The 26,341-nt window shown below is 34.9% G+C and overlaps 1 protein-coding gene across 2 annotated transcripts; it reads left to right on the top strand.

Annotated features, from left to right (window-relative positions):
* Positions 1-8,990: 8,990 nt before the first annotated feature.
* On the top strand, positions 8,991-21,003 carry LOC108340324 (universal stress protein PHOS34). 2 transcript variants are annotated; one of them, XR_001833205.2, is made up of 3 exons: positions 8,991-9,865; positions 20,393-20,437; positions 20,683-21,003. XR_001833205.2 is itself a non-coding variant. In XM_017577617.2 (3 exons), the coding sequence occupies exons 1-2, from the start codon at positions 9,113-9,115 to the stop codon at positions 20,398-20,400; spliced, it is 735 nt and encodes a 244-aa protein (XP_017433106.1). In that variant the 5' UTR covers positions 8,993-9,112; the 3' UTR covers positions 20,401-20,437; positions 20,683-21,003. The 2 variants fall into 2 exon arrangements, 1 of the variants encoding a protein (XP_017433106.1); XM_017577617.2 differs by having other exon boundaries at positions 8,993-9,839.
* The last annotated feature ends 5,338 nt before the right edge of the window (positions 21,004-26,341 follow it).

Below are 26,341 nucleotides of genomic sequence, written 5' to 3'. Positions count from 1 at the left end.
TAAGAAGCTTATATATCCTTTTTCCCTTTAAAGTGCAAGCAATGTGGGACTTCACATAGTTTGGACTTAAAAGGAAAAGAAGAATAAATAAGTCTTCACTTAGTTGCTTGTAACACAGGTTATCTCTTGTACAACTTTAGTTTTGATCTTTAGGAAGGTTAGGTAGCTTATATACCATTAGGATGATGAAAAATTGAGTGATATGGGCCCTAAAACAGCCTTCGGCGTGAGATATTCAGACTTTAGGCCTCCAAGTCCCACATCCGTTAGATCACTTAACATTTTTCCTCTCCTAAACTTATATAAGCAACCTAAGGTCTCCTTTGTAACACACACTTTTCATTGGATGAAAATAAGAGCGATTTGCATTAAATTGCATTTCTTCTTTGAGATAACATCAATCTCTTAATATGATTTTGGATCTTATCTTGTCGCAAAAGCAAGTGGTGATCCTCCTTCCACTTATCTTGGATCCTTTCAAGTGGTGTGTCTTTAATTCGTAAGTTTCCTCTTCCTTTCTCTGTTTCATTTTTATTCTTTTAATTCAATTTACGTTTGTGCTTGTTTAGTTCTTAGTTTTCTTTCTGTCTAGGCATGTTGTAAGATCTTGGAAAATAAGGGTCTTAAAAGTAAAGTAGTTTTGAGACTTTAGTTTTTGGTTTGAAAATTAGTGTTCTTGAATGTACATTTTTTTAGAACATAATTGTTACTTTAGTTCTTTTATTTTATTTATATTTTTGTCTAGGAGCAAAAGGGTCTTTTACCTTTTATTAATTAGGTGCAAGAAATTAAAAAAGGGGGTGTAGGAAGTAAAAGAGTTTGAATTGAATAAAATAAAAGGCTAGAAAACATGAGATATAAGGGAATTAAAGATTTAGATAGAGTTGGTTTAAAATATATATTATAATAAGAGATAAAATATTAAATATATAGTTAAGTTGATTTATAAATATTACGCTATAGACAAAGGGGCGAGTGGTGTTTAGAAATCCTAGAAACTCAAAATCAAAGGGAAAAACATAGGAGATAAACGTTTGGGATAAAAGAGAAAGAGAAACAAAAAACCCTTACTGTAAAGGAAGATTGGTGGTGTTTTGGAAGTATAGATAAAACCTTAGGATTGACCAAGGTATGATAAAGCTTACCTTTGTTTTATTGTTTTATTGTATGATGAAAGTGGATATATTATGGATTTGCTTTAGGAGTATGATGAATGTCTTATTGCATTTACTTATTTGTTAATTTAATTTGAATGCCTTATACCATGGATGATGCATATGTTGGTTGGTTCTTGATTTTTTTAGTAGACTTTATAAGCATAAATAAATTATATTTTTATCCTCTTGATGTAAGTATGATTTTTACGAAATTGAACTTTAAACTAATTGGAATTAGTATTCCTTTTATTAATGCTCAGGACAAATTAAAAGTTAGGGTTTCCATTTAATTCTAACTAAATTCAAAATCGGGGATTTGGGGTTTCTTTTAATCAGGGTGGCTTAGAATTAGGGTTTTATTATCAATTTTTTTTTTAAAAAAAACTGAATCACTAAACAGAGTCTAAATCAACTTTTTTTACTAAGCCAGGTATTTTTTTAATTATTATTTATTCCACAATATAAGGGAGGCTTGTATCAAAGAACCCAAATACCTTGTTCCTTTTGAATAAAAAAACCTAGCTTTAGGGTCACACAAGATACTTGCTCATTCAGTCTTTTCATTTTTCCCTTTAACGCGAGGAACCAGAAGCTTCAAGCTGCATTCCTTTTTTCCTTCTCGCGGACCACCCAATTTTGGGCTGAGGATGTTCTACGAGCAGAGATAGAGACCTCATGGTGGCGAGAATTGACGGCGCTACGGAGGCACGACTTAGTTGGCGTTCTCGCTTTTGATGGCGGCTAGCGGTGGAATTGCAAGGCCTTTATCGCGCAAGAGGACCCTCTTCTTCCATTTTTCCCCTTTTTCTCATTCTGGACAACGTCGTAAGGAAGGAGAGTTTTCCTTTTTCTCTTCCCCTTCGCAGCTCTGGTTGGGGTTTTTTGCAGGTATGGCGCAAACATGCTTCTCGCGGTGTGATGCGTGTTGTAGCGGTGGCGCCTCCGCGACGATTCGACTTCTGATGTCAACCTAGTGCAAGAGACCCTATTGATGGCGTCATCATGGTGGGGAAGAGTTGACCTGGTGTTTCGCTGTGTGGCGACCTTCATTCCTCAGTGCCCTCCAACCATTAACATAGTGCGTCACATTGAGATGATGGTGGTTTCCTTATCCTTATGTGGCAGGAAGGTATGCTCCTTAGCTGGATTGTAGGATTACTCAAACATATCTATAGGGAAGGCTAAAAATTATAGTGTAGGAGTGGCTACAGTTGGTGAGTTAGGGTACAAGAGTGTAACTGATTATTTCCCCGCATGGTGGTGATCATGATAGGGTTAATCATGATGGAGGTACATTTGTTGATGAGTATGGTGATGATAGAGCATCAAGGAAATATTATGTTGGTAGTAATGGTATCAGGTGTTATAATTGGCGTAGGTTCTACTATGAGTATAGACTGTTAGTTTAGTTGTGTGATGTTAGTGAAAATCGATGATTGAGGATAGATTATTGAGTATTAAGATATGTTTGATTTGTTATGTTTTGAGGATTAGGAATCTTGTTGTAATTACTTATGTGTATGGGGTGTTTAATTATCGTTGATATAATCAGAAGGTTTGTACCTTATTGTGTGATTGATTATAGTGGATATAATTAGTATATATGAATATTTTTGTTATGATTGTCTTAGCGGTAGCTTACTCCATATGTGCTTGTGTTTGTGTTTGTGAAAGGAATTATCAGTGACGATCATATAATGTGTTATACATTAGTAGATAATGGTACAAAAGTTCCAAAGGGCTAATTGACTTGAGAGAGGATGGGGAAAAACCTTGGGATTCAATTAAAGCTATTATGTTTTACAAGTTATTCTGGTTTTGTCTCAATATTCTTGACTTTTATCAAAGGTCCTTCATCCTTATATGTGTAAACTCTTAGTCTTCTCCTCCATAATTGAAAGTGTGATGTCTATCAATTTCTACTCCACCTTCTTATCTATTTATGTTTTCATTTTAAACAATTTCCTAATTTTCTTTCTTATTATCATTTCAACCTAGATAGATTTGTAAAACAAATCCACCATTTTGGATTCATGTTAGTAGGCCAACTAAAAGGAAAAAATGTAGAAAAATAGGAACAAAATAGTAGAAAAATTAAGAAAAGTGTTAATAAATGATGAAATAGGCCAACCAAAGGACCTTCTACGAGAAGTATGGCCAAGAAGATCCAAGAAGGGTTGGAAGCAACAAAGGCTACACCTTCATTTCTCAACATTTTCTCATGAGAAGCATCAAGTTTTGCCCAACAGCCTCAATAGCTCGCCCAACAAGTGGTCTCTCAACAAGGACAAGTTAGACAACTTCCCACACCGTAACACCCCAAATTCAAGGTGTCACAGGTTATTACAAAAATCGATAATTTTAAACTTTTCTCATAGCAAAAAATCGTATTTTTAAAAAACCTTAATATTTAAACTTGCGGAAACAAATCAAATTTGCATAATTCCAAAAGCAAGATTCAATTTACATTATTAAAAAGGAATTTAAATAACCAAGTAATAGAAACAACTTCCAATTACATTGTCTCAAAAGTCTATACCAAAAGAACTTTTAAAGAAAACTCAAATCTTTCCCACATCATCTCACAAATATATCATGTCTCTGGAATATTTGTAATATCATCTACTCACGTATAACACATTATACAATCATCGCCAACAATATCCATCACAAACACAATCACAAACACATATAGGATAAGCTACCATTAAAAACAACCATAAAACAAAATACATACATAAAAATTTTATCAACCATAATCAAACCACCTCATAGATAGAAATATTAACAATAGGATTTATAATCCTCTAAACATAAACAACTTAATCATCTTTGAATACTCGATCCTCGATCCTCGATCCTCAATCCTAAATCTAGACCATTGATCTATCCTCTCGTCTTCATTATGCTAACTACACCCCTAAAGTAACTGTCACAATCACCTAACATCAACTTGAGCATCATCACCATCATAAGTACCATCATCATGAATATCTCCACCATGGACACACCATCATGAATATCCCCATCATGATCACCACCATGAGAATCTCCACACCATGATCTCCATCATGCAAGAATCAGTCACACTCTTTTACCATATCTCACCACACTTGTAGTTTCCCCATATAGGCCACTTATACCTTCCCCGCACAAGCCTGCTCGAGATGTCCCGTCATCGCGGCTAAAGGACATGTTTCCCTATCACACAAGGATTAGGCAAAACATCATTCCCCCATACAAAGAACGTTCAACACTCGAACACCACTCCCTTTTTCGCACACAAGGCCAAAGAGAGTCGTTATCCCATATCTTACGGTATATAGTCTCAAGATTTACTAGGTACAATAAGTAGACACGTCCTTCACTCTCATGCTCATTAATCAACCACACATTTTGGTACAACTAAACACTTACCCATATATACCTTCAACCATTTTGACAATCATACATACTGTCATGGCAAAACCCAACAACCATCATACATATTCATTATATCAAATTTCAAAAACCCATTCTCATGCATAACCCAATCATTCAAGAAAATCAAGAACATACAACATACAACGAAACAAGAAAACAAAGGTAAGCTTCCTTATACCCCTCAGGAAAATTAAGAATATACCCACATTCATCATACAATAAAACAAAGGTAAGTTTTTCATACCTTGGCCAATACCAAGGCTTTACCTATACCCAGAGATCTTCAATGTAGTTGCACCTTACGTTCACTCTCTCTCTTTTTCTCTCACCTTCAAAGTTTATGTCTCATTTTCTTAATGGTCAAAGTTTCTATATGAATATAAGGTGTCTATTATAGTTACAACTATGTGTGGAATGAATTTTTCTTGTGTTGAATATACACATATGATACTCTATTTATAATAAATACCCATAAGGAGTAATAACAACCAACTAAGATAAAGATATGATAAAAATTAATTTATCTTTAACTTAATTAATTCTGATAAGTCCCTAATATATTCTATCTTAATATTTTTATTCTAATTGATTATGATAAGTTTCTAAATAATGCATTATATTTTATTATTATTATCTAAGAATAATATCTAATTATATATAATAATATCTCAAGATATCTTTTAATTAACAATATCTCAAGATATCTTTTAAAATATATAACAATATCTAATAATGACTTTTCCAATAATAATATCTCTTTTAATCTCCGAACCCACCAGATTATATCTCCTATCTTTTCTTAACAAACTTTTAAAATGACAACTACCCAATCCTCTAAATAATTCATGTAATTTATTATTTTGCATGATTCTCTTTCTCCACCCCCTTTTTAATTTCTGCACCTAATTAATAAAAGGTAATAGACTCTTTTGTCCCTAGGAAAAAATATGAATAAAATCAAAGAAATAACCTGACAATTATATTCTAACAAAGATGTACATACAAGAACACTAATTACCAAACAAAAACACCAAAGTCTCAAGACTACTTTACACAACGAGCCTTGCTTCACCCAACTAGCTTCAGCTCACCCAACGACATCATTCCTCCGCCCAACGCTAGCGTTAATTCTAGAAGAGTCATGTTTTCTTTGCTTATTGTATATGTGTAATACACTAGAAAAACGTGCAACCACGTGGCTTATGGATGATCATCAATCAGAGCTAATGGATGCTTATGGGGCTTGAATCCACTATGAATTCAACACCCCACCCCTTGTATTTGATACTTTTGAATGCTTATTAATGGTATGTTGTAGAGATCACTCTAAAACCATAGGAAAACACTAGAAGAAGGTTGAATGGTGTTTTAAAACTATTTTTGTAATGTAGCATCTGACAAGTATTATAAAGTAAGTTGATCAATAGAGTTTACTTAGATGTTGTTGTTTTGCAAAGTTCGTGGAAAACATATTTTCAATAAAATAGTGTAGTGAGCACAAAGAAATGTGTTTCTTGATTTAGCATCTAGAAAATGATTTATAAATATCTTTTAGAAGAGTTGTGCAGACGCTAGGTTTTATAAGAAACTTATCCAAAAAAGATTTGTAAAATAAAACAATGAATGAAGAGTATTTTTATACTAGTTCACTCCAACTAAGCTACGTCCAATTCTCCCTCAAAGTTTTTCATTGATGCACAACTTGTATGGCTTGTCAAAGCAAAAGTATTCAATAGAAACATTCCTAGAATGTTCAGTAGTTCTCTCAAAGCCTTTATCCAACGTGTGCTTTGGTTTTGATTAATCCATTATATCTTTCTGACCTACATAATGAACAAGGACAAAGCATATAAGCAAATTGCACTTTGTAGTAGATGCATTAATGGACATTTAATGTTTTTGAACATTTATATACGTTAAGTACTTTTTCTTGTTCGAAAACATTTTATCTTATGTCATGTCAATAATGAAAGCATTTGGTTTAATTCAATGTTCAAATATTGACAGACGATTCAAAACCTTTAGACGCTTGTGAGTGAAAAGCATTCTTAAGATTTGTTTATTTGATGCATTTTTCATTAGATTGTTTCTTCTATAAGACATTTCTATTGATAAGATGTTTAAGACCACGTCTCATTGTTTTAGAGCTTATATTCATTAAACGATATCTTTATGTTAGATTTTTTTTTCTCTCATTAGCATTGATTAAATATACAATGTTTAGTTGTTTAGTGTTTTGTTCTTATCTAGGATATATATGTTAGTTTTAGTACATGAGAACTTATCATAATATTTTTGCATGTCTTTTTTAGACTATGCTTATTGAAGTTTATCTTTGTAAAACATATTTATACTTGATAGCTTCCCACACTTATTGGTTTACAAGATTCTTTTAAACATTTTTTCACTCATCACTTATTATTTTTATAATTTAAAAAATATATTTTATTTTATATTTTGAATGGTTTAATTTAAGGATAATGATACTTAGACACCAAAATTTGACAAACTTTTGACACCGGACACGTTGATGAATCAATATTTTTATACTATTCACTTAGCTTTTTGTGCTACATTTGATTAGGGAATTGTGCTACATTTGATTAGGGAATTGTGCTTAATTGTCCAATATTTCCTCAATTTTGATATTTGGGCTTAATTTGACTAGTAATTCTTATTTTAATTAATTTGAATCATCTGAGGCTAATTATTTCCACTATTAATTGCAGGGAATTATTTGAAATATTATTTTGGAACATCAAGAGTGTTGCCACATCATTCTTCACTTGCCACTTTAGCATTTTCATTTAAATTAAATTGTAAATTAGTTTTTAGGAGTTTTTGGACATATTTGACTTTTTATTCATCAATTTTACTCATCGAAATACATCTTTGGATTTATCATTTTCCACACATAAACTTGTTACAACATGAAAATCTTGATGGTTAACTCACCATTTTTCCATCTTACTAAAGATTTCCATACAATCCATCAATTCATCCATCCAAAATTCATCAACCAACCAAAACACACAATTTTCGTATTTGATAAAAAGTAAGTTGAAACTCTCTTATTTTCCATCCCATTTCACAATCCAATCCATGAAAAACTTCATATACATGTATATCAACATGGTAGAACGAAAATCCACCATCAATCCAACATTTATTCATCAATTTTCACAACAAAGGTGTGTGGACATGATTATTAAATTTTTTAATAGGAAACATGTATTTAGAACAAAGTCTACCTTCATGTGTAAAAGTCATAACTAAACTCCCCACTTATTTGAACTATGGTACTAGTGCTATACTAAACCTACATTTCTTTTTTTTGAAGTTCATTCTTTGACTTAGGATGTATGTTTTGTTCATGGTAGAGCATCCTTGGTGAAAATAAATGTGTGTGGACATGAGCATTAATTTTTTTTAATAGGAAACATGTATTCAAAACAAAGTCTACCTTCATGTGCAGAAGTCATAACTAAACTCCCCACTTATTTGAATTATGGTACCAGTACTATACTGAACCTACATTTGTTGGTTTTGAAGTTCATTCTTTGACTTAGGATGTATCTTTTGCTCATGGTAGAGCATCCTTGGTGAAAATAAATGTGTGTTTTTCCTAAGTCAAACGAAATATAATAGAAAACCTAAGTCAAAATAACCCAACTATAATCACTAATACAAAAAAAATTCAAACTTTGCACCCAAAAACAACATAAACGCGAAAATGTTCAACAAACATTCAAACTATAATTAACCATACCACGAGAAACAACCAAATAACAAAACAAACCCTAAATGCCCAATTTTTTTTAGAAAACTTAAACCCACCGAACACAAAGAATGCATTATCGAAACGAACATTAAAAAGCTTCAAAAACCACCTCCAATGGCGGTTTCGGGGTAAGTACGCTCCCAACAGCGGAACATCAGTGCATATGCAGTTCCGGTCAATGGTGACACTCCGACGACTTTCAAACTCCATCAACGCCAGTGACTCTTGTGGGTAGATCGAAGCTTGTCGGTGGGTGGGAAGGAGAATAATTTTGTACAATGCTCTTACTCAAATGACCTTTTTTTTTAAATGCATCCAAATGAATCTCGCGTTTCAAAACCCCTCCAACACTTCATTTTCCGTCTCATTTTGAATTTTTTTAAACATTGTACACATGGACCAATTGGCTTACGACACATATCCTGTGTCAAAAGTTTGTCAAATTTTGGTGTTAAAGTATCATTATCCATTTAAAACATAAAAGATAAAATTGAAAATTTAAAAATATAAAAGTATATAAAGAAACGCCTTGGATGTAACTCACGAGTGGGCCACTGCGTAGGCTTAACCTGTTAACCCGAAGCCCAACTCGTAGACCGTTCTATATATTTATAACACAAACCGTTACTCCAAATCTCTCAAAAAAAATAAAAATAAAAAAAATACAAACACCATCCTTCAAATTGTTCTCTTTCATTTCTTCTCTCTCACTAAGCTAAACATAAGCAAAAGTCTCCAGAACCTTGAAACAATGCAGCCTTACCAGAACCCTCCCGCACTGGATTCCGACCCGCAGCTGCCCCAAATCAAAATCCACCATCCCTCTTCCCCCCGCCACCCCTCCCCTGCGGCCGCTACCCCCACGCCCACCGCTGGCGCGCGCCGCAAAATCGGCGTGGCCGTGGACCTCTCCGACGAGAGCGCCTACGCGGTGCGCTGGGCCGTGCAGCACTACATCCGCCCCGGTGACGCCGTGATCCTGCTCCACGTCAGCCCTACGAACGTACTTTTTGGCGCCGATTGGGGCTCTATCGACCTCTCTATAAACACCGACCCGAATTCTGACGAGGAGGCCGTCAACGCCGTCAATAACAACGATCACACCACCAAGCGCAAGCTCGAGGACGACTTCGATGCGTTCACGGCGTCAAAGGCCGCGGATCTCGCCAAACCGTTAAGGGAAGTGCAGATTCCGTACAAGATCCACATCGTGAAGGACCACGACATGAAGGAGAGACTGTGTTTGGAGGTGGAGAGGCTCGGGCTGAGCGCGGTCATCATGGGGAGCCGCGGGTTTGGTGCTGTGAGACGCGGGAGCGATGGGAGGCTCGGGAGTGTGAGTGATTACTGTGTGCATCACTGTGTTTGTCCTGTGGTTGTTGTGCGTTATCCTGATGATGTTGCTGCGACGGCTGAGGCGGTTGTGGCGGTGAAGGAGGTGGATGAGGGCGAGGCGGTGATCCAGTCCCACAAGAAAGGTTAGGGGCTTTCAGCTTCTTCATTAGTTGAGTTTGTCTTCACGGCTTCAAACTACGTTTTTTCTTTTGAATACATTAATTAACTACTGCGGTAGGGTTGAAATTTGTTGGAAATTTTGGGATATGTTGGCTGTTGTAGCAAAAAGTGAAAGAGCCTAATGCCATAAGCATTCACTATAGTCTTATGGAGCTGTGTTTTCTAATCTGATTTCTTTCTTTCTCCCAGTTCCTATTATTTAATCCCGTATCTCTTAGCTTAACTGACGTATCCCTTGTCTCTTATCTTAACTGACCCGTTTTATCGGTTTTATTCATGGAAGTGTTGCTTGACTCGTAAGATTGCTGCCCTATATTCTTTTCACGTAGGGATGGAAGGGATGGTTGCCAAGGGTCTCAGGATTCTCTTCACGTAGGGATGGTTGACACGGCACTTGGAGTCAACTCCAGAGGGCGATATTCACCAAACGACTGAATAGACTGGCATTTCACCGTTAATACTATTCATAGGTCATGTCATCCTAAGGATAGACATAGAGAGCAAAAGTGGCAAAAGTGTTGGTAAATACAACTCAGGTCATGTTGGTCTAAGGATACACAGAGAGCAAAAGTGTTAGTATTTCGGCATCCTCCGATAGTATAGTATAGATCACGTCAGTAGGTCATGTTGGCCTAAGGATAGGCAGAGAGACCAAAATTGTTGGTATTTTGGCATCCAAACAATGTGTCATACTAGACTGTTCACAACCCCAAGCTCAAGTTTTTCAAAGAGTAAAGCCTACGGAGATGACATGCCTACCCAAACATCATCTCTTTCACATCAATAAACACTCCTGTAAAAGGGCATTTTGGGTTATTGCTTTTTCTTTTCCTCTCGATTGTTGCAGCCAATGCAACACTTTTTTGAGTTGTCGCGTTTAAAGTAAAGACTTCTTGGCCATGTCGTCTCTAGTATGAGTTCTTGCTTTTAGGCTCTACATTTGGAAAAACCTTGAGCCAAAGGTATGGTTCATCTAGTATGTGACGTGTTTTTCAGTTGTTGAAATACTGACACTTTTCATATGTATGTCGGTCCTTAGGTTGACCTTACCCATGAGTAGTATGAACATTGAAACGTTTGTTCTTAGTCTCCTTTTGAGTATAGCGCGAAACCCCATGATATGTGGTTTTCAATTGTTTGGCTAATATTGACTTCTAGAGTTGACTCCAAGAACAATGCTGTTTATTGTTGAATCATCCCTACGTGATGCAAATATAGGGCACACATGAGGTTCAATTAATACATTGCAATCTTACGAGTCAAACAACACTACCTTGAAGAAACAGATGAAGAAACATGGCAGTTAAGATAGAGGATGCGTTCTCCCTCGACATAGAGGGATTACACAATAGGGACAAGGAAAATCAAATTAGAAAACATAGTTCCATTACCAATAGTGAGTGCTTCCAGCATTAGGCATTTTTAGCTTTTGCTAGAATAGTCATTTAGCTACAAACTACCATACATGATAAGTTTGTTAATTTTTACACCAATTCCTTGAAAGTTGTATCTATCATGATTTCGATTGATTGTTGGTGTTTTACACTATCCATGCATAGAAATTACACTCTGAACATAAACTAATTGTGTTGAAATACATACTTATTACCTAATATATTAGTTAACAAATAGCATTTGAAAACTTACAAGATTATGTTGGGTCACATTAGGTCCTATCTCTTTGTCTTCATCCATGTGACTATACCATCTCTTCATTGCAATGCAACAAAGATGTTAAATAGTGAATTTCAATTGAAATTCAAAAAGCTGTGCCATGCCAATTGAGAGAAAAATTCCAAGATGAAAACATGTAGTGATTTTACTTGGTTCTTTGGCTATGATATATACGTTCTTTTTCTTTCTTAATAAGTTAATCTACAACATGTGGTGGTGCCCTCATGGGCTGGCACAGTCCTCTCTAGGTCTATCTTGTTTAATTGAAGTGAATTGACTCACATAAAGTATGGGGTGAGTTTGCACATTCCTCTCTAGGTCTATCTTGTCTAATTGAAGTCAATTGATTCACATAGAGTATGGGGTGAGTTTTAACCGAACTGATTGCTTGAGTCTATAGGCTACCTCTCCTATTTGCTACTCTACAAGGTCTAATTTCTTCTTCCTTAAGATCAGCCAAGCCTTTAGTTGAAGTAGATTTGGGCTAAGTCGTTGCACTCCTCGTCTTGGAACAAAAGAAGGATGATGGGTGAGCCTCCTACTATTACAATTGTGTAGGGCGTTAAAGGTTATTGCCCTGTGGCCAACTCGAAGGGGGTAAAGTTCGACACAAAGATCATTGGTTGTTAATTGATAGCAACATTGAGCTACATCTAACAACTTGTAAGAATGTGAATGCCATGGACAAAGAAAACCATGGGGAACCCTTGGACTTTGTATACTTGAGATTGAAACAAAAATATATATTTCTAGAGGGCCTAAGAGATCCCTCTCACTATCTTTTATTTATAATGAAAATACAAGAGTACATGGAATAGTAAGGGACTGCACTAGACACCTGGGTGTAGAACTAGCTACGATTAATAAATATTCTAATAGACTACACCCTGTTTAGGCTAAATGATGATACATAGATACAATTATTCTAACACTCCCCCTCAAGCTGGAGCATACAAATTGTATTTACCAAGGTTGGAACAAATAAACTCAATCAGAGGTCCCTTTAAAGACTTGGTCAACACATCTACGAGTTGGTCATTTGATCCAACAAATTCGGTACATATTTCTTTTGTCATCAACTTTTCACGAACAAAATGACAATCAATTTTTATATGTTTCATTCTCTCGTGAAATACTGAATTTGATGCAATTTGGAGAGCAACTTAATTATCGCAATACATCTTTATAGTCTGGATGTCATAGAAGCTAAACTCTTGAAGGAACTACTTTACCTATATAAGTTCACATGTTAGTGATGCCATTGTCCTATATTTAGCTTCAATGGTTGATCGAGCCACTACATTTAGTTTTTTGCTTTTCCATGAAATAATGTTTCCTTGTAATAGTGAGATAAATCAATTTTTCAACCAGCCTCGTATATCTCTCTAGATCGGAGAATAACTCACCTTCTGTCGTTAATTTTTGATTCGGGACTATAGGACTGTCGACCGGTCTATAATCAATCATGCTTGTTTCTTGTAAAATATCAAGAGCATACTTTCTTTGGGAGATTACAACTTCATCTTTTGAATCAACTACTTCAATGCCTAAGAAATATTTGAGGCTTTCAAGATCCTTGGTTTGAAAATGTCTACACAAGTACTTCTTCAGTTGAGATATTCCAATAGTATTGTTTTTTGTAATGACTATATCATCAACATATACTATTAAGTAAACACATTTTCCAAGAGATTTATGACAGTAAAATACAAATGATTTACTCCAGTTCGTTTTAGACCAAATTTTTGAACAATGAAGCTGAATTTTCCAAACCAAGCACGTGGTGATTGCTTGAGGCCATATAAAGATCAATGTAATTTGTAGACCATACTAGACTCCCCTTGAGCAACAAACCCAGGAGGTTGCTCCATATAAACTTCTTCTTTAAGATCACCGTGGAGGAAGACATTTTTGATATCCAATTTATGAAGTGGCTAGTGACGAATCGATGCATTTGCAAAGAAGTGACAAATGATAGTCATCTTGGCCATGGGAGAGAAAGTGTCACAGTAATCAAGGCCATAAACCTGAGTGTAGCCTTTTGCAACTAATTGGGCTTTAAGCTGATTAAGTTCACCATTAGGGCCAACTTTAATTGCATACACCTATCGACAACTAACAACCTTTTTGCCCGGGGGAAGGGGCACGAGCTCTTAAGTATTATTGTGGTCAAGAACATGCATTTTTGCAATCATGGCTTGTCGCCATTCAGGATGATCAAGTGTTTCTTTCACATTTTTGGATATAACAACAAAAGACACTGAAGATAAAAAAGAATAATAGGAGGGCAACAATTTTGATAGCTAAGAAAATTATAAATGGGATCAGGGTTTTGAGTGAAACAAGTACCTTCTTAGGGCAATGGGCCAACTTGAATCATCTACACCAGGAGGCGTAGTAGGAAGTGACATTGGAGAAAAATCTGGAGTAGGAGATTCACCATATTTTGGGAGAAGTGGACTATCCATTGGGGTCTTGTGTTAGAGGATATCAATATGTGGAGAGGAGGGTTCAGGAGGACTTTGATCAAGACTTAGATTGATAAAGACATTAGAGATATTGGACTCAACCACTGGAATAGGAAGGACCTGGAATAGGAAGAACCTATTGGAGGATATGGACATCTTGAACAAATGGAGAGAAGTAAGGAGTCTTTCAAAGAATGTAACATTGACATACATGTAGTACTTTTTAGTTTCAGGAGAATAACATTGGTACCCTTTTTGAATTTGGGAATAGTCAAAGAAGACACATTTGATAACACGAGCGAAAAACTTGTCTAGCTCTCGAGACTCATGACCAAAACATACACAGCCAAAACCTTGAGGAGAGGTGTGAAAGAGATGATCATTTGGAAAGAGAATGGAGAAAGGGACTTTATGATTGAGAGAGGAGGAGGGCATCCTATTCATAGGAAAACATGTTAAGATGGCATCCCCTAGTGATGAACAGAAATATGAGCACCAACCAAAAGGGTATGTGATGTAATATATTATGGGAACTCAAGATTGCAAAAAAAAGAGGATGAAAAATATTCTTTGGCATTGTCACTTAAGATTTGGATTACTTGACCAAATTGGTTCTTAATTTTATTTAAAAAAGATTTGAAAATGGGTAACAATTCAGAACGAACTTTCATTAGACAAACCCAAGTACATCTGGAATATTCATCAATAAACGTAACAAAATACCTAAAACCAAGAGAGGAGACACAACTAGGTCCGCAGATATCATAATGGATAATAGAAAAACTAGAATTACACATTGATTGAGATCTTTTAGGAAAGGTAGATCTAACATGTTTTCCTAGTTGACATGACTTACATTCTAAGGTTTGGAGACCACTAAGTTTGGAATACATCTTTTTCAATTTGGACAAATGAGAATGACCATATGGATCATGTAACATTTTAAGACTAAGAGCAGCAACACATGATACCAATGGACGAGATCCAAAATGGTATAATCCTCGGCTTCATATCCTTCATCAATTTGTCTCCCCGAGCCACGCTCCTGCACAACAAAAGATTTGGAATTGAAAGTTATTAAACAATTTAATATTTTGGTTAACTGGCTTAAGGAAATTAAATTCAAGGGACAATTAAGGACAAAAAGGACAAATTTCAAATCTAGAGAGGGAGACTTGACCGACAACCTTTGAGCAAGTTTTGGAGCCATTTGCAAAGGTGATGAAATGAGGTTTTTCTTTAGAGGAAAGGGTTGAGAACAAGGAGGTATTACGAGAGATGTGATCAAAAGCACCCGAGTCAATTATCCATGAATTTGGACCTTCAATGGATTGAGAAATGCAAGCTGTGGATGTACTTGAAGATAGAGATGTTTGTGTAAAGCTGTTAGACTTTAACCGTAGATACTCTTGATACTCTTTCTAAGTGAACTTGGAGTTGGAAGAGGTAGTTTCAGCCTTAGAGATATTAGTTGTTTTTGAGGGAAATCCATGCAAGGAGTAGCAGTTTTCTTGGGTGTGACCCACCCCTTTACAGTATGGGCACTGCGGACGAATCCAGCCTCCACGTCCTCCTCTTCTTGTGTGGCAACCATGATAGATGATTCCATTGGTTCATAGGCTTCCTGAGATTGAGGCACGGGGACACGAAGAAGGCGTGTGGTCAAGGTTTCCATGGATGGGATCTCATGACTAGTCAGAAGTTGATCTTTGATATGATCAAAGTTTGGATGTAGAACACGAAGGATCATCAACATGTAATATTTGTCAAGCTTCTTCTTGATGTCCTCTGAATATTAGACTGCTAAGAACATTCTCAGCTTTTCGACAGCTACTTGGACTTCAGTCATAAAGGAAACTATATCATGCTCTGCCATTTTGAGACATGCAAGCTTGTTTGCCGTATCATAGAGATGCTGAATATCACTAGCATAAATGTTGAGTTTTCTTCTAAAAAGAGTGACATGTTTCGAAATCTCTAAAGAGATATCAGAAGTCGAGGTTCCACGAATTGCCACAACAGGGCACATAATTGAAAATTTGCTTGTTTCCATTGTTCATCTTTTTCACCAGGCATCTGACTTCCATCTTGTTCTAGGTGATCATAATGTTCTTGGCCAAGGAATCACATTTCAACGACAATAGACCACGATAGATAATTTTTTTCATTTATCTTTTGGGAAGTGATTTCTGGGGAATGAAAGTGTGGAAATGATGAAATGTAATATTTATTTATCTTAGGAGGTGCCTAACTTGTCTTAAGGAGGTGCCTAACTAGCGTTAGGTAGATCCTAACTATTAGGTTCATAGCTCTATAAATATGTAGTATGTTGTAATAAATTTAAAAGGAAGAAATATAGATTTCATTTTATTTCATGTTTTACAATAGAAAGAACACTTCCAAACCCATTTATGAAAAAGAAAGGTGGTGAGGGGAAATCGCAACAACAAGCAACCAGAAAACCCTAGGGGTTTTCTTCAAGGGGAGCTTCTGGACTTCACCAAAGTATAGTTTTAAGGGGCAAAACAGAGAGAGGAAGGTCCGACGACAGCTGCGGAGGTGGTGCGGTGGCGTTTCGATGAGTAGAAGGCGGTGTGTGGAGGTGAATTGGACTCTGGCATTGGCATGGTTTGTCGTCGCATGGAGAGATGAACCGGATCTGATAGTTGCTGGACGAAATTTTGACGGTGGGCGACGAAACGGCATAGAAGAATGGTTGATAGTGCTGGATGGCTACAAACTACAGTGGGCAGTTGTAGATAGAGGTAGATAGTAGCAAAACAACGTCAGACAATGGCGAACAACAACAAACGGTTCCAGACAGTTGTGGACAGTAATGACAAGTGTTGACAAAGGATACAAGATACAAATTAGAGCGTGATTGACCCTCTCTGATACCAACTTGAGATTGAAACAAACAAATATATTTCTAGAGGGCTTAAGAGATCCCTCTCACTATCTTATATTTATAATGAAAATATAAGAGTACATGAAATAGTAAAAGATTGCACTAGACATCTAGGTGCAGAACTAGGTATGACTAATAAATGTGCCAATTCATTTTTTGTGGTGGTTCAACCATGGCCAGAACAATGTTGTTAGCTTTGAGCTTGGTAGCAGTGGTGGCGTACTTAGGCACGAGGTCCTAGTAGTGGCCACATCAAGGGACATAGACCTCGACCAAGACAAAGTGGTTTTTCTCAATAATTATGAAGTTGTACACCTTATGTTAAGAGGTGAACTTTAAGTCTAACTCAATCCTACAAAATCAACTTATAAGGTGAGGTTTGCACTCAGTTATATATTATAAATTGGTCTTATCTTTAGTCGATGCAGGACTTCCAACACTTTTCCTCACGTTGAGGTATATACATCTTATGCGTGAAATAATGGATGGTCTAATAATGTTTTGTTTGTGAGTGGAACAATAGAACAAACATCAAATTTTTCTAGGATAGACTCTAAACTCATGGCTTTGATTCTATGTTAAAAAGTGAATTTTAAATCTAATTCAACCCTACAAAACTGGCTTATAAGGTCACGTTTGCACCCATTTATGTATTATGAGTTGGTCTTATCTCTAGTAGACTTCCAATACCTTCAAAGAGGCCCATTGAATGCCTTCTCGGGTGAGGAGTTCAGAGAAGTTGTTGTAGTTGATTTTGTCTTAGTTATTGTTGTAGTGTTTGGGATTAAGGAAGTGGGCGTGATACGAATAGGTAGCAATGTCATCGGGTTGCTTAAGGAAGATACATTTGGAGAGGGTTTGTTGGAGATAGAGAGTGTTGTAGTTGATTTTGTCTTAGTTATTGTTGTAGTGATTAAGGAAGTGGGCGTGATACGAATAGGTAGCAATGTCATCGGGTTGCTTAAGGAAGATACATTTGGAGAGGGTTTGTTGGAGATAGAGAGAGGGAGTGGTAGGAGACAAGAAGAAGAGTGGTAAGGGAGAGCGAAACGAGGATTTGTTTGAGTTAACATTGTGGATGAGTTGAAGATATATGGAATATGGGAGAAATTAGAGTTAGTGAAGTGAATGAAATCACTGAGTTGTTAGCCTTTGACTAACATCTCTATCTCCATCTTTCTTTTCACTGCCTTTCATTTAAGGACCTTTCATTTAAGGACATGATGCCATATGATAGAATGCAATATATATTTTATTTCAATAGATTACTTTATTTTAAAAATTCAAATTAGAAAACAGTTCCATTACCATTTGTTAATGCTTTTGGCATTGAGCTCATTTAGCTTTTGCTAGAACATTAGCAAACATGCTCTGTTTTTATTGTTAGATTAATTTTATTAGAACAAACAAATTTTGGTAAGTCCTTGCACCTCTTGTTTAACATGTCTTTGCGGTGATTGATTTTTAGCTTTTAATAAAGTTTTGAGGTTTTCAATAATTTTTAATCAATAATGTAGTATACGTTGGAGTGTTATTCCAAAACCATTTTCTTGATATTGTCTGAAAATGTGGACAAATGTCGGTCATAGTTGCAATCTTGAAGACCTAATAAAATGAAACGCCAAACTTTGACATTTAAACCTTGCTATATTCATGGTGTAAACATTGCTTATTGGAATTAGCTAGGTTTTAGAAGAGGTTTGTGACCATGAGTTATGTGGCAACGTCATTGTTTTGGATTCTCTCATTGGTTTGCGATAGTATTCTTTTTGTTTGCGATGTATGGCCATGTGTTTAGAATTTTGGAATATAGTTAATGTTATTATTGTGATGTTATGGATTGATGTGATATCTTGGTGATCTAGTTGGATAAACTGATGGCAAGTGCATCTTGATTAGGGTTGTAATAGGCTATCAGGTTGTGTTTTTGGTTGGTCCACTTGGGATTGGAGGGGATATTGTGAGTTCTATCATGTTGTAATGCAAAGAAATGGGTTGGATTTTGGTTGATGGAGTTTTAGACTACGAAGCTCCCACATGCCAAAAAAGTGGCGTTTTTGTGTCGAAAGAATGTCAGGATACAGACACGCAACAAAGAGTGCACGACAATGTATTGGATAAATTTTTTGGGCTAGACACGGCCATGCTCTTGGACACGCCGAAGATGATGCAGTCCTGTTCTTTGACACGACGAGACATGCCGGAGAAGATACATTAGGACACGAGAATAAAATTTAATTGAAAAAAGAAAAGGAAATCAGAAACGTGTAATAGTGCTGGGCATGTGAAAAACGCAATGAAATAAAGAAGAAAAAGCAAGCACAAAGAACTGTGAAAGGAACAAGAACGAAGGAAGAAGAAAGAGGCATGTGCAAACGTTTCTACAATGGGGCAGAGGCTTCTCGAAAAGATAAAGCCTTTCTAAAATGCTTGGTAGAACACTTTTTAAAATGCCCCTTTTCACTGAAATTATTATTTTAATTTAAATTTAAAATATATTTTATTATTTTACTTATTCTTTCTTTTTAATTTAAATTTAAATATAATTTGTTGTATAATTATTGTTATATTATCTGTTTTTTATTTGAATTATATGTTTTTATTTTATTTTTAAATCATAAATGTAAAATATAATTTTTATAATCTATTTTGTAAATGATAAATTAAAGTCTTGTTAATAATAAATATTATAAAAAGATAAATTAATTTTTATTTAAAAAATAAATCTTAAAAATAACATTTTTTATACTAATCATATACTTAAAGTATAATAATTAGTATATAATTAGTATATTTTAATTTATATTCTCGTGTCTTTGTTTTACAGTTTTTCCATTTAGTCGTATTCTGTATTCTGTGTCTACGCACGTACGTGCTTCATAGGTTTTAGATGATAACTTGAGGATTGAGGGGGTTTCTCTTTTGAATCATTGAGCGGATTGTTTTAGTCCTTGTTAGAAGTTAGGAGTGAGTTGCTTCCTTGCCATGGTTCCAGCATCAGTGTGGATAGTGTTTCAAGATGTGAGTCTGATTGTTGATAAACTATTCTAATGGTGTGGATGTGTTTATGATAGGCACAAAGACACTGATAGGAAGTGAAATGTATGCTATAGAAGAAAATTATTAATAAAAAGTAGTTAGGGGGCTTTTATGTAAAGGATGAAAACTCAGGATGAAAACTGGGTAGTTTCTATTAATATGAATATTTAATGTATTTCTGGGGTTGAATGTTGATTCAGTTGATTTATTTCTATCAAAATATCATTTTAAATATGCTTTGGTTATTTTGAGTTCTTCTAATAGATCATCATGATTTGTATGTTCCACTTATTTAAAATAGTCACATCTGCACTTGATTTCACTATGTTTGATTGTCGATATTTGGTTTTCTTCATTGACTTGCAATTGATTTATGCTGTTTGTGAAATTGAAAATTAACTTCATATTTGTTTGTTGCTTTGGGCAGAGGATTAGTCGGAGACAACTCATCACTTCATCCGTGTCTCTGAAGGTATGCGCTTGGCTTCTTTTTGTCCGAACTTTGTGCATTTTGATGTAAAAGAATTTTGTTTTAAAATTGTCATGCGATGAGGTCAAGCCCATTATTCTTTCGTTTGTTCATTTTGTTTAGGCTCGAAGTGCTTGTTGTTAACAATTTTTGATACTGTTTTTTGTTTAACTTTCATATGGACTATCTCCATAAATATCATGGATCTTAATTCCGCCCTTGTGATATTGTTTTTCACTGGATTACAGAATGGTTCTGATCCGAAGGGATATAGGTGGAAATGGTTGTAGAGTGCTCTCTTTCTCTTCCTGTCAGGTTGTACTTTGAGCATTTCCTGTGGAAAGATTATGGGTGATTTTGTATGGCTTGATCTGGGATCCTTTAGACTTTGGAATAATGTTTTTTGTTCCGAATTGGTATATACTTTCACGTAGATGTACAAGTTTGCCTGTGACTGCTTTTGGAGTTATTTTCCCATTCTGTATGCTGTGGGAAATCGGATTATCGTTATGTGACCACTTGTTTAGATAATTTTATAGAGCTATGTTGATGGAGCTATGTTGATGGAACCATGACTCTTTTATTTTGGGCATGTCAACTTGTTAGACATATGAATTGAGGTAAAATAATGTTGATAACGAATTGAATTTTATTATTCTGAATGTATAACATTAAAGAAATAAATTAGAATTGGTGAATTAGAGTTTAGACGTGGTTGATCAATCAACCATTAACTTTTGCTAGTATAAAATACACCTTATTTTCAAAATTGAAAATCAGTCATTTTGTGCGTTGACATTTAATTGGAATTATTTTTTAGTTAGAAAAATGATAAATTGTAGAAACCTTAGTATTAATAATTTGCTGAAATTGTAACTACGGTCATTATATTTTCATTTTCAAACGAGGTTCTTCAGAAAAAATAGAGAGATATTTATAGTAGCTTGAGATATATTAGATACAATTAACGAGAGGGAGAAAAAGAGAAATTTAGAAGATACTTCTAAACACTATGTCCAACACGAAGCATATAAGACCTTATTATAAATTTAATATGGTTTTTAATAGAATTTTTTAGGTTTGATACTTATTTTGGTTTTTATTTTCATCAATTAATTTTGTTTAAAGTGTTTTCAATTTTTTTGAATGTTTAAAGTTGTTTTAATTTTTGTTCAACTTGGTTCTTTTTTTTAACGGTGTCTAAATTATTACACAATGTTCTGTGAGTCATCAGTGAATGACATGGTCCATTTCTTTTAATGTGGTCATCCATGGCAATTAGGGTTTTTTGGTTCACGATTTGGCTTTCCATGCTTGAAGGTAAATTTTGTGATTATGGTTTTTTGGTTCGTGATTTAGGGCTTGTGTTTACAGGTGATTGATGTGAGAGTTTCATGGTGCCTCATTGAGGTTGATTTGATTTGAGGTGGTAAAGATGCTAGGTTCCATTTGCAATTTGTGATCTTTCGCTTTTTGACTTATAGATTCAAACTCATAATGGAGCTTCGTGTGGAGGAGGCACGAAATGGGTTGCTAGGGTTTCGTTGTGGCTTCTATTGGTGGTGTGGGGAAGTGGTTGAAATTGTGGGAAAACACTAGAAGGAGCTTGAATAATGTTTTAGAAGACTTTTCACAAATAACGCTTAATAACTTTGGTAGTGGCTAGACGATTTATACAAGTTGTTAAACACTTGATTTATAAAACGTTGTTTAAATTAAAATGTTTAGAGCTCAAGGTTTTTCAAGCGCTTAACAAATTTGCTATAGCGTTTAAGATGAATAGCTCTTAAAGAAAATGGTGTTGGACAACAGGAGCATTTAAAAATGATTGGCTTTTGTGAGCGACTACAACGTTTATAAATAAGGAATTTGTAAAGCTAAGACAATATGTGTACAGTTGTTTTATTCTAGTTCATTTAACTAAGTTACGTTTAATTTTTCTTTAAAACTTTTTAGAGGGTTTTACTAGATTTTCAATAAGGTTACATTTGAGTATTGATAGTACTCCTGGTTTTCACTAGACAGTCTTGGTATTAATTTGATACATTGTTTAGAACTAAGTTTCCCACTCCTAATTGTTTAGTATTCTTCACCACTTGTGGTATCTCTAGTCAATCGTGGTAACAGTTGTTATGTTGGTTTTCCTAGTCAATCTTGGTAACCCCGTTTCATTAACTAAAATTGAGGATCACTTACTCTTGATTGTACAGTATTCTTTACCACTTCTGGTACCCCTAGACAATCCTGATATCTTCTTAATATGCTGCTTAGCTAGTGTTTAACTCAACTGAGTTAATCAACAAGTGGTTCTCTTACCTACCCACTACCTTTCACCGTCAGACCTTGCCTTATCTTGCTTCCACCACCTTCATCATAACTACCACCTTCTTTCCTCAAACCTCCATCTAAGACCTTTTCTTCTCCCCACTACTTCGTCGAACTCTTCTTGTTTTCCTCATCCTTTCCTTGTCCACATCCAACCCTATTCCTCTAAGCCTTCTGTTTTCCCTTTGATGAAGTCTTCCCTTCACCTATCTACTTGAGCGATGATGCTCTCTTTGTGCCTTCACCTTCTTGATGTTTATCAAATAAGGGAGAGAAGAGATAGACATCAACATGTTTAGGAGCATGTACTCAAAGAGAATACATTAGACAACATATAATCAAGTAGAGTTCTTAAGAGTCTTTATGCATATGTTATACACATTCATATTAATGTAACAATGTGCTTGATATATGCTTGAGTATCTGATAATGTATGCCTTAATTAATTGCTGAAATTTATGTACGTTTTTTATCACCTGTTGAAAACTAACCTCCATGCATACTAATCACTCTATTAATCATAATATAAATATCAACTGGTATATTCTTTAAACATAACACTTAAAGCCTTTCAAAAGATTTTGATTAAAAATTCCTTACTTTGATTTTAAAACTATATCGTTTAGATGTTTATTTGTTAAACATCATAAAAGGGGGAGATTATTAAAACAAGATCCTCTATAAGACAAGACCATCTAACACTTTCATGTTTTGAAGTTTAACAAACAGCAATAAACGAAATGAGCAATTGACAAAGTATAAAGCCGGCAAACATAATATCGTTGAATGAAAGACATTGTATAAAACATGCAATACAACATCTGAGTGAACAAAGAAAAAGTTTCAATATACGTGTTAGGACCAAACGATCCTATTAATAGTATACGCACTATTAAATGATGTTTTACTATGAAAAGGTCAATGTATAATAATTCAGCAAACACACAATAAAATGATGTTTTAGACAACGCGCTATCATGGACAGTAGACGCATCATTAAACGATATCCTTGCTAAACGCATTTTTGTATCTTTCCAAACAATGAAACATGTGCTACATAATGTTTTTGGAAAATGCAGTAAAGTTGTAAACAATGCTCCAAAAACAATATGTTGAAAAACACTTTCCTAAACGCGCTCGCACATTAAACGAAGATCACTAAACAAAGCGTTAGTAAGTAAATGTTTGGTAAAGGCTAAACGATACCTTGATACAAGATGTTATTTTCATCCAACGATGAAATCCTTATGAATCATACTAGGTATCTTGTTAAAAGTACTTATTTAATTGACTGAGTTGTTTTGAACATGTAATGTAAAACATTAAATGTACAACATTTCAAACAACAAAAGTTATGAGAAAAAGGACATATATGTCAACATGCATTTCTACTCTACTTTGTGCATATGCTTATTACAAGTATCCACCTGCTCCATCATGAACAAGTCAGAAATGGAAGTTAGAAACAAGGAGACCTTCACAGAATGTTCTCTCCGTTAAAAGTCGTGCTGAGAAGATCGTACAACCTACTTTGGATAAAGTACTGCAAAAAGCATGTATACTCTTACACGTTGACTTTTATGTTAGCATAAAGCTGAAGAGAAGAAGTTTTGATGATGTCTCAAAGTCAAGTTTCAAAGTGCTTTTGTTGCAAGAAGATCTTCATGAAGACTTGTCTTGTGTTAAAACTTTTGTAATTTAGTAGATTTATGTATAAGATGTGGTTTATCTTTGATTCTATGTATTGTTTGCCTTAGGTTGCGTTAAAATTCGTTTTGAATAAGAAAACTTCATTTTATACTTAAGATAATCGATTATTACATAATCGATTATCACGAGCAATTATGAGCATTTTTAAGCAAGTTTTTCATTGTTGTGCATTCATTAAATGCATAATCGATTACCATAAGTGGATAATTGATTGTCACACGTTAATTAGCTAACAATGGATTTATGGAGGTATCCTTGAGCGAGATCTCTATAAATTGGATTGGACTCTCATTCTAAAATACGAAAATACGCTATATTCAAAATTCTTATCTGTTGTGTGTTGTGATAAGTGTTCTAGGGTTTGTGTAACCCTTGTGCTTATGGCTTTAAGAACTTGATGTTGGCATAGAATGAGAACTTTCATGGGAGTTATGATTGAGTGCTATTGTTGTTCTAAGTTAAAGCCTGTCATCCTTTGTTAAGATTCAAAGGAGGTGCTCATCCTTCCTGAAACATTCAGAGGAGGTGGTCATCCCCTGTGGGTTTCAAGGGAAGTGGGTTTCATCTCTTGTGGTAACAAGAGAGCTGTTCTAACCTTAAACTATGTTATTTTCTTTATGATTGTAGCAGTTTATTGGTTTGTGATAGTGAAGCGTTAATATTTGTTTGAGATTAACAACTGGACGTAGGATTTATGTGATATGAACCAGTATAAAATTCACCTATGCAATTTTCTCTCTTCCTTACTCTTTTATTTGTTTAAATTGTTATTAAGGAATTTATATTTTACGAGAAAATTATTAAAGGTATTATTTGCGATCAGAAACCAATTCACCCCATCTTAGTTTGTTGTACACACTAACCATTTTGCTTCACTGCTTTGACAATTGGTATCAGAGCTTGCTTTGATAGTTATTAAAATAAAAAATTCGAAAATGTTTGGACAATATCAAACATTTGCACAAGGTGCTTCAATTGACATTCCAAAAAATTATGTTTTTTGGAAAATAAGAATGCAAATATTTTTATAGTCTGTTGATATTGGTATTTGGAATGCTGTTGAAAATGGTCCTTTTGTGCCTACTATAACTATTAATAACGTGTAGGAACCTAAGCCTTATGCCCAATGGACTTTTGATGAGGAAAATAAGGCTCAATATGATGTTAGGGCCATAAATATCATTTCATCTACTTTAACCCTTCATGAGTTTTACATGATTTTTGTTTGTAAGAGCGTTCAGGAAATATGGGAAATTTTAAGAGTAACTCATGAAGGCACAAATGAAGTTAAGCGTGCTCGAAAGAACTCTTTAGTCAAATAATATGAGATGTTCCAAATGAAACACTGGAAAACAATCCACGATGTGCGTAATCGTTTTACACACATCGTTAATCAATTATCTGATTTAGGTAAGAATTTTGATATTGAAGAGTTAAATATTCAAGTTCTAAAATCTTTGAACATGAGCCCTTTGTACTTTGGTTTTCCTATATTTTCCTCTATCAATTTCGTTTAGTGTTTTAGAAAGAGAGGAGAGGTGGGACCCTATAGCTTTGTTTGGCCAATAGAAGGAGAGAGTATCCTATCACTCCTTTTCTTTTGCATGGCTTGCACGTTCCTTTTATTGAGGGAAGAGAATGTTTTCCCTTTTGTTTCCTCAGTGGATGCTCGTGGAAAGAGCTTCCCCTTAAACGAAAGAAAAATCGTTTAAACCCTTTTATCTATATAAATGTCTTTAGTCACTATTAGGATCAATGGTGAGCACATCCTTAAGGTCAGGGTCATTAGTTCTACAGAGAGGATTAAATTCCTCGTTTCGGTTCAAGTTAGAAATGTTGTGGGCACCTTTATTAGCATTAAAAACTAAGATT

This window comes from Vigna angularis, chromosome 5, assembly GCF_016808095.1.
Source record: "Vigna angularis cultivar LongXiaoDou No.4 chromosome 5, ASM1680809v1, whole genome shotgun sequence".
NCBI lineage: Eukaryota > Viridiplantae > Streptophyta > Magnoliopsida > Fabales > Fabaceae > Vigna > Vigna angularis.
This window is presented reverse-complemented; position numbering and strand designations above follow the sequence as displayed.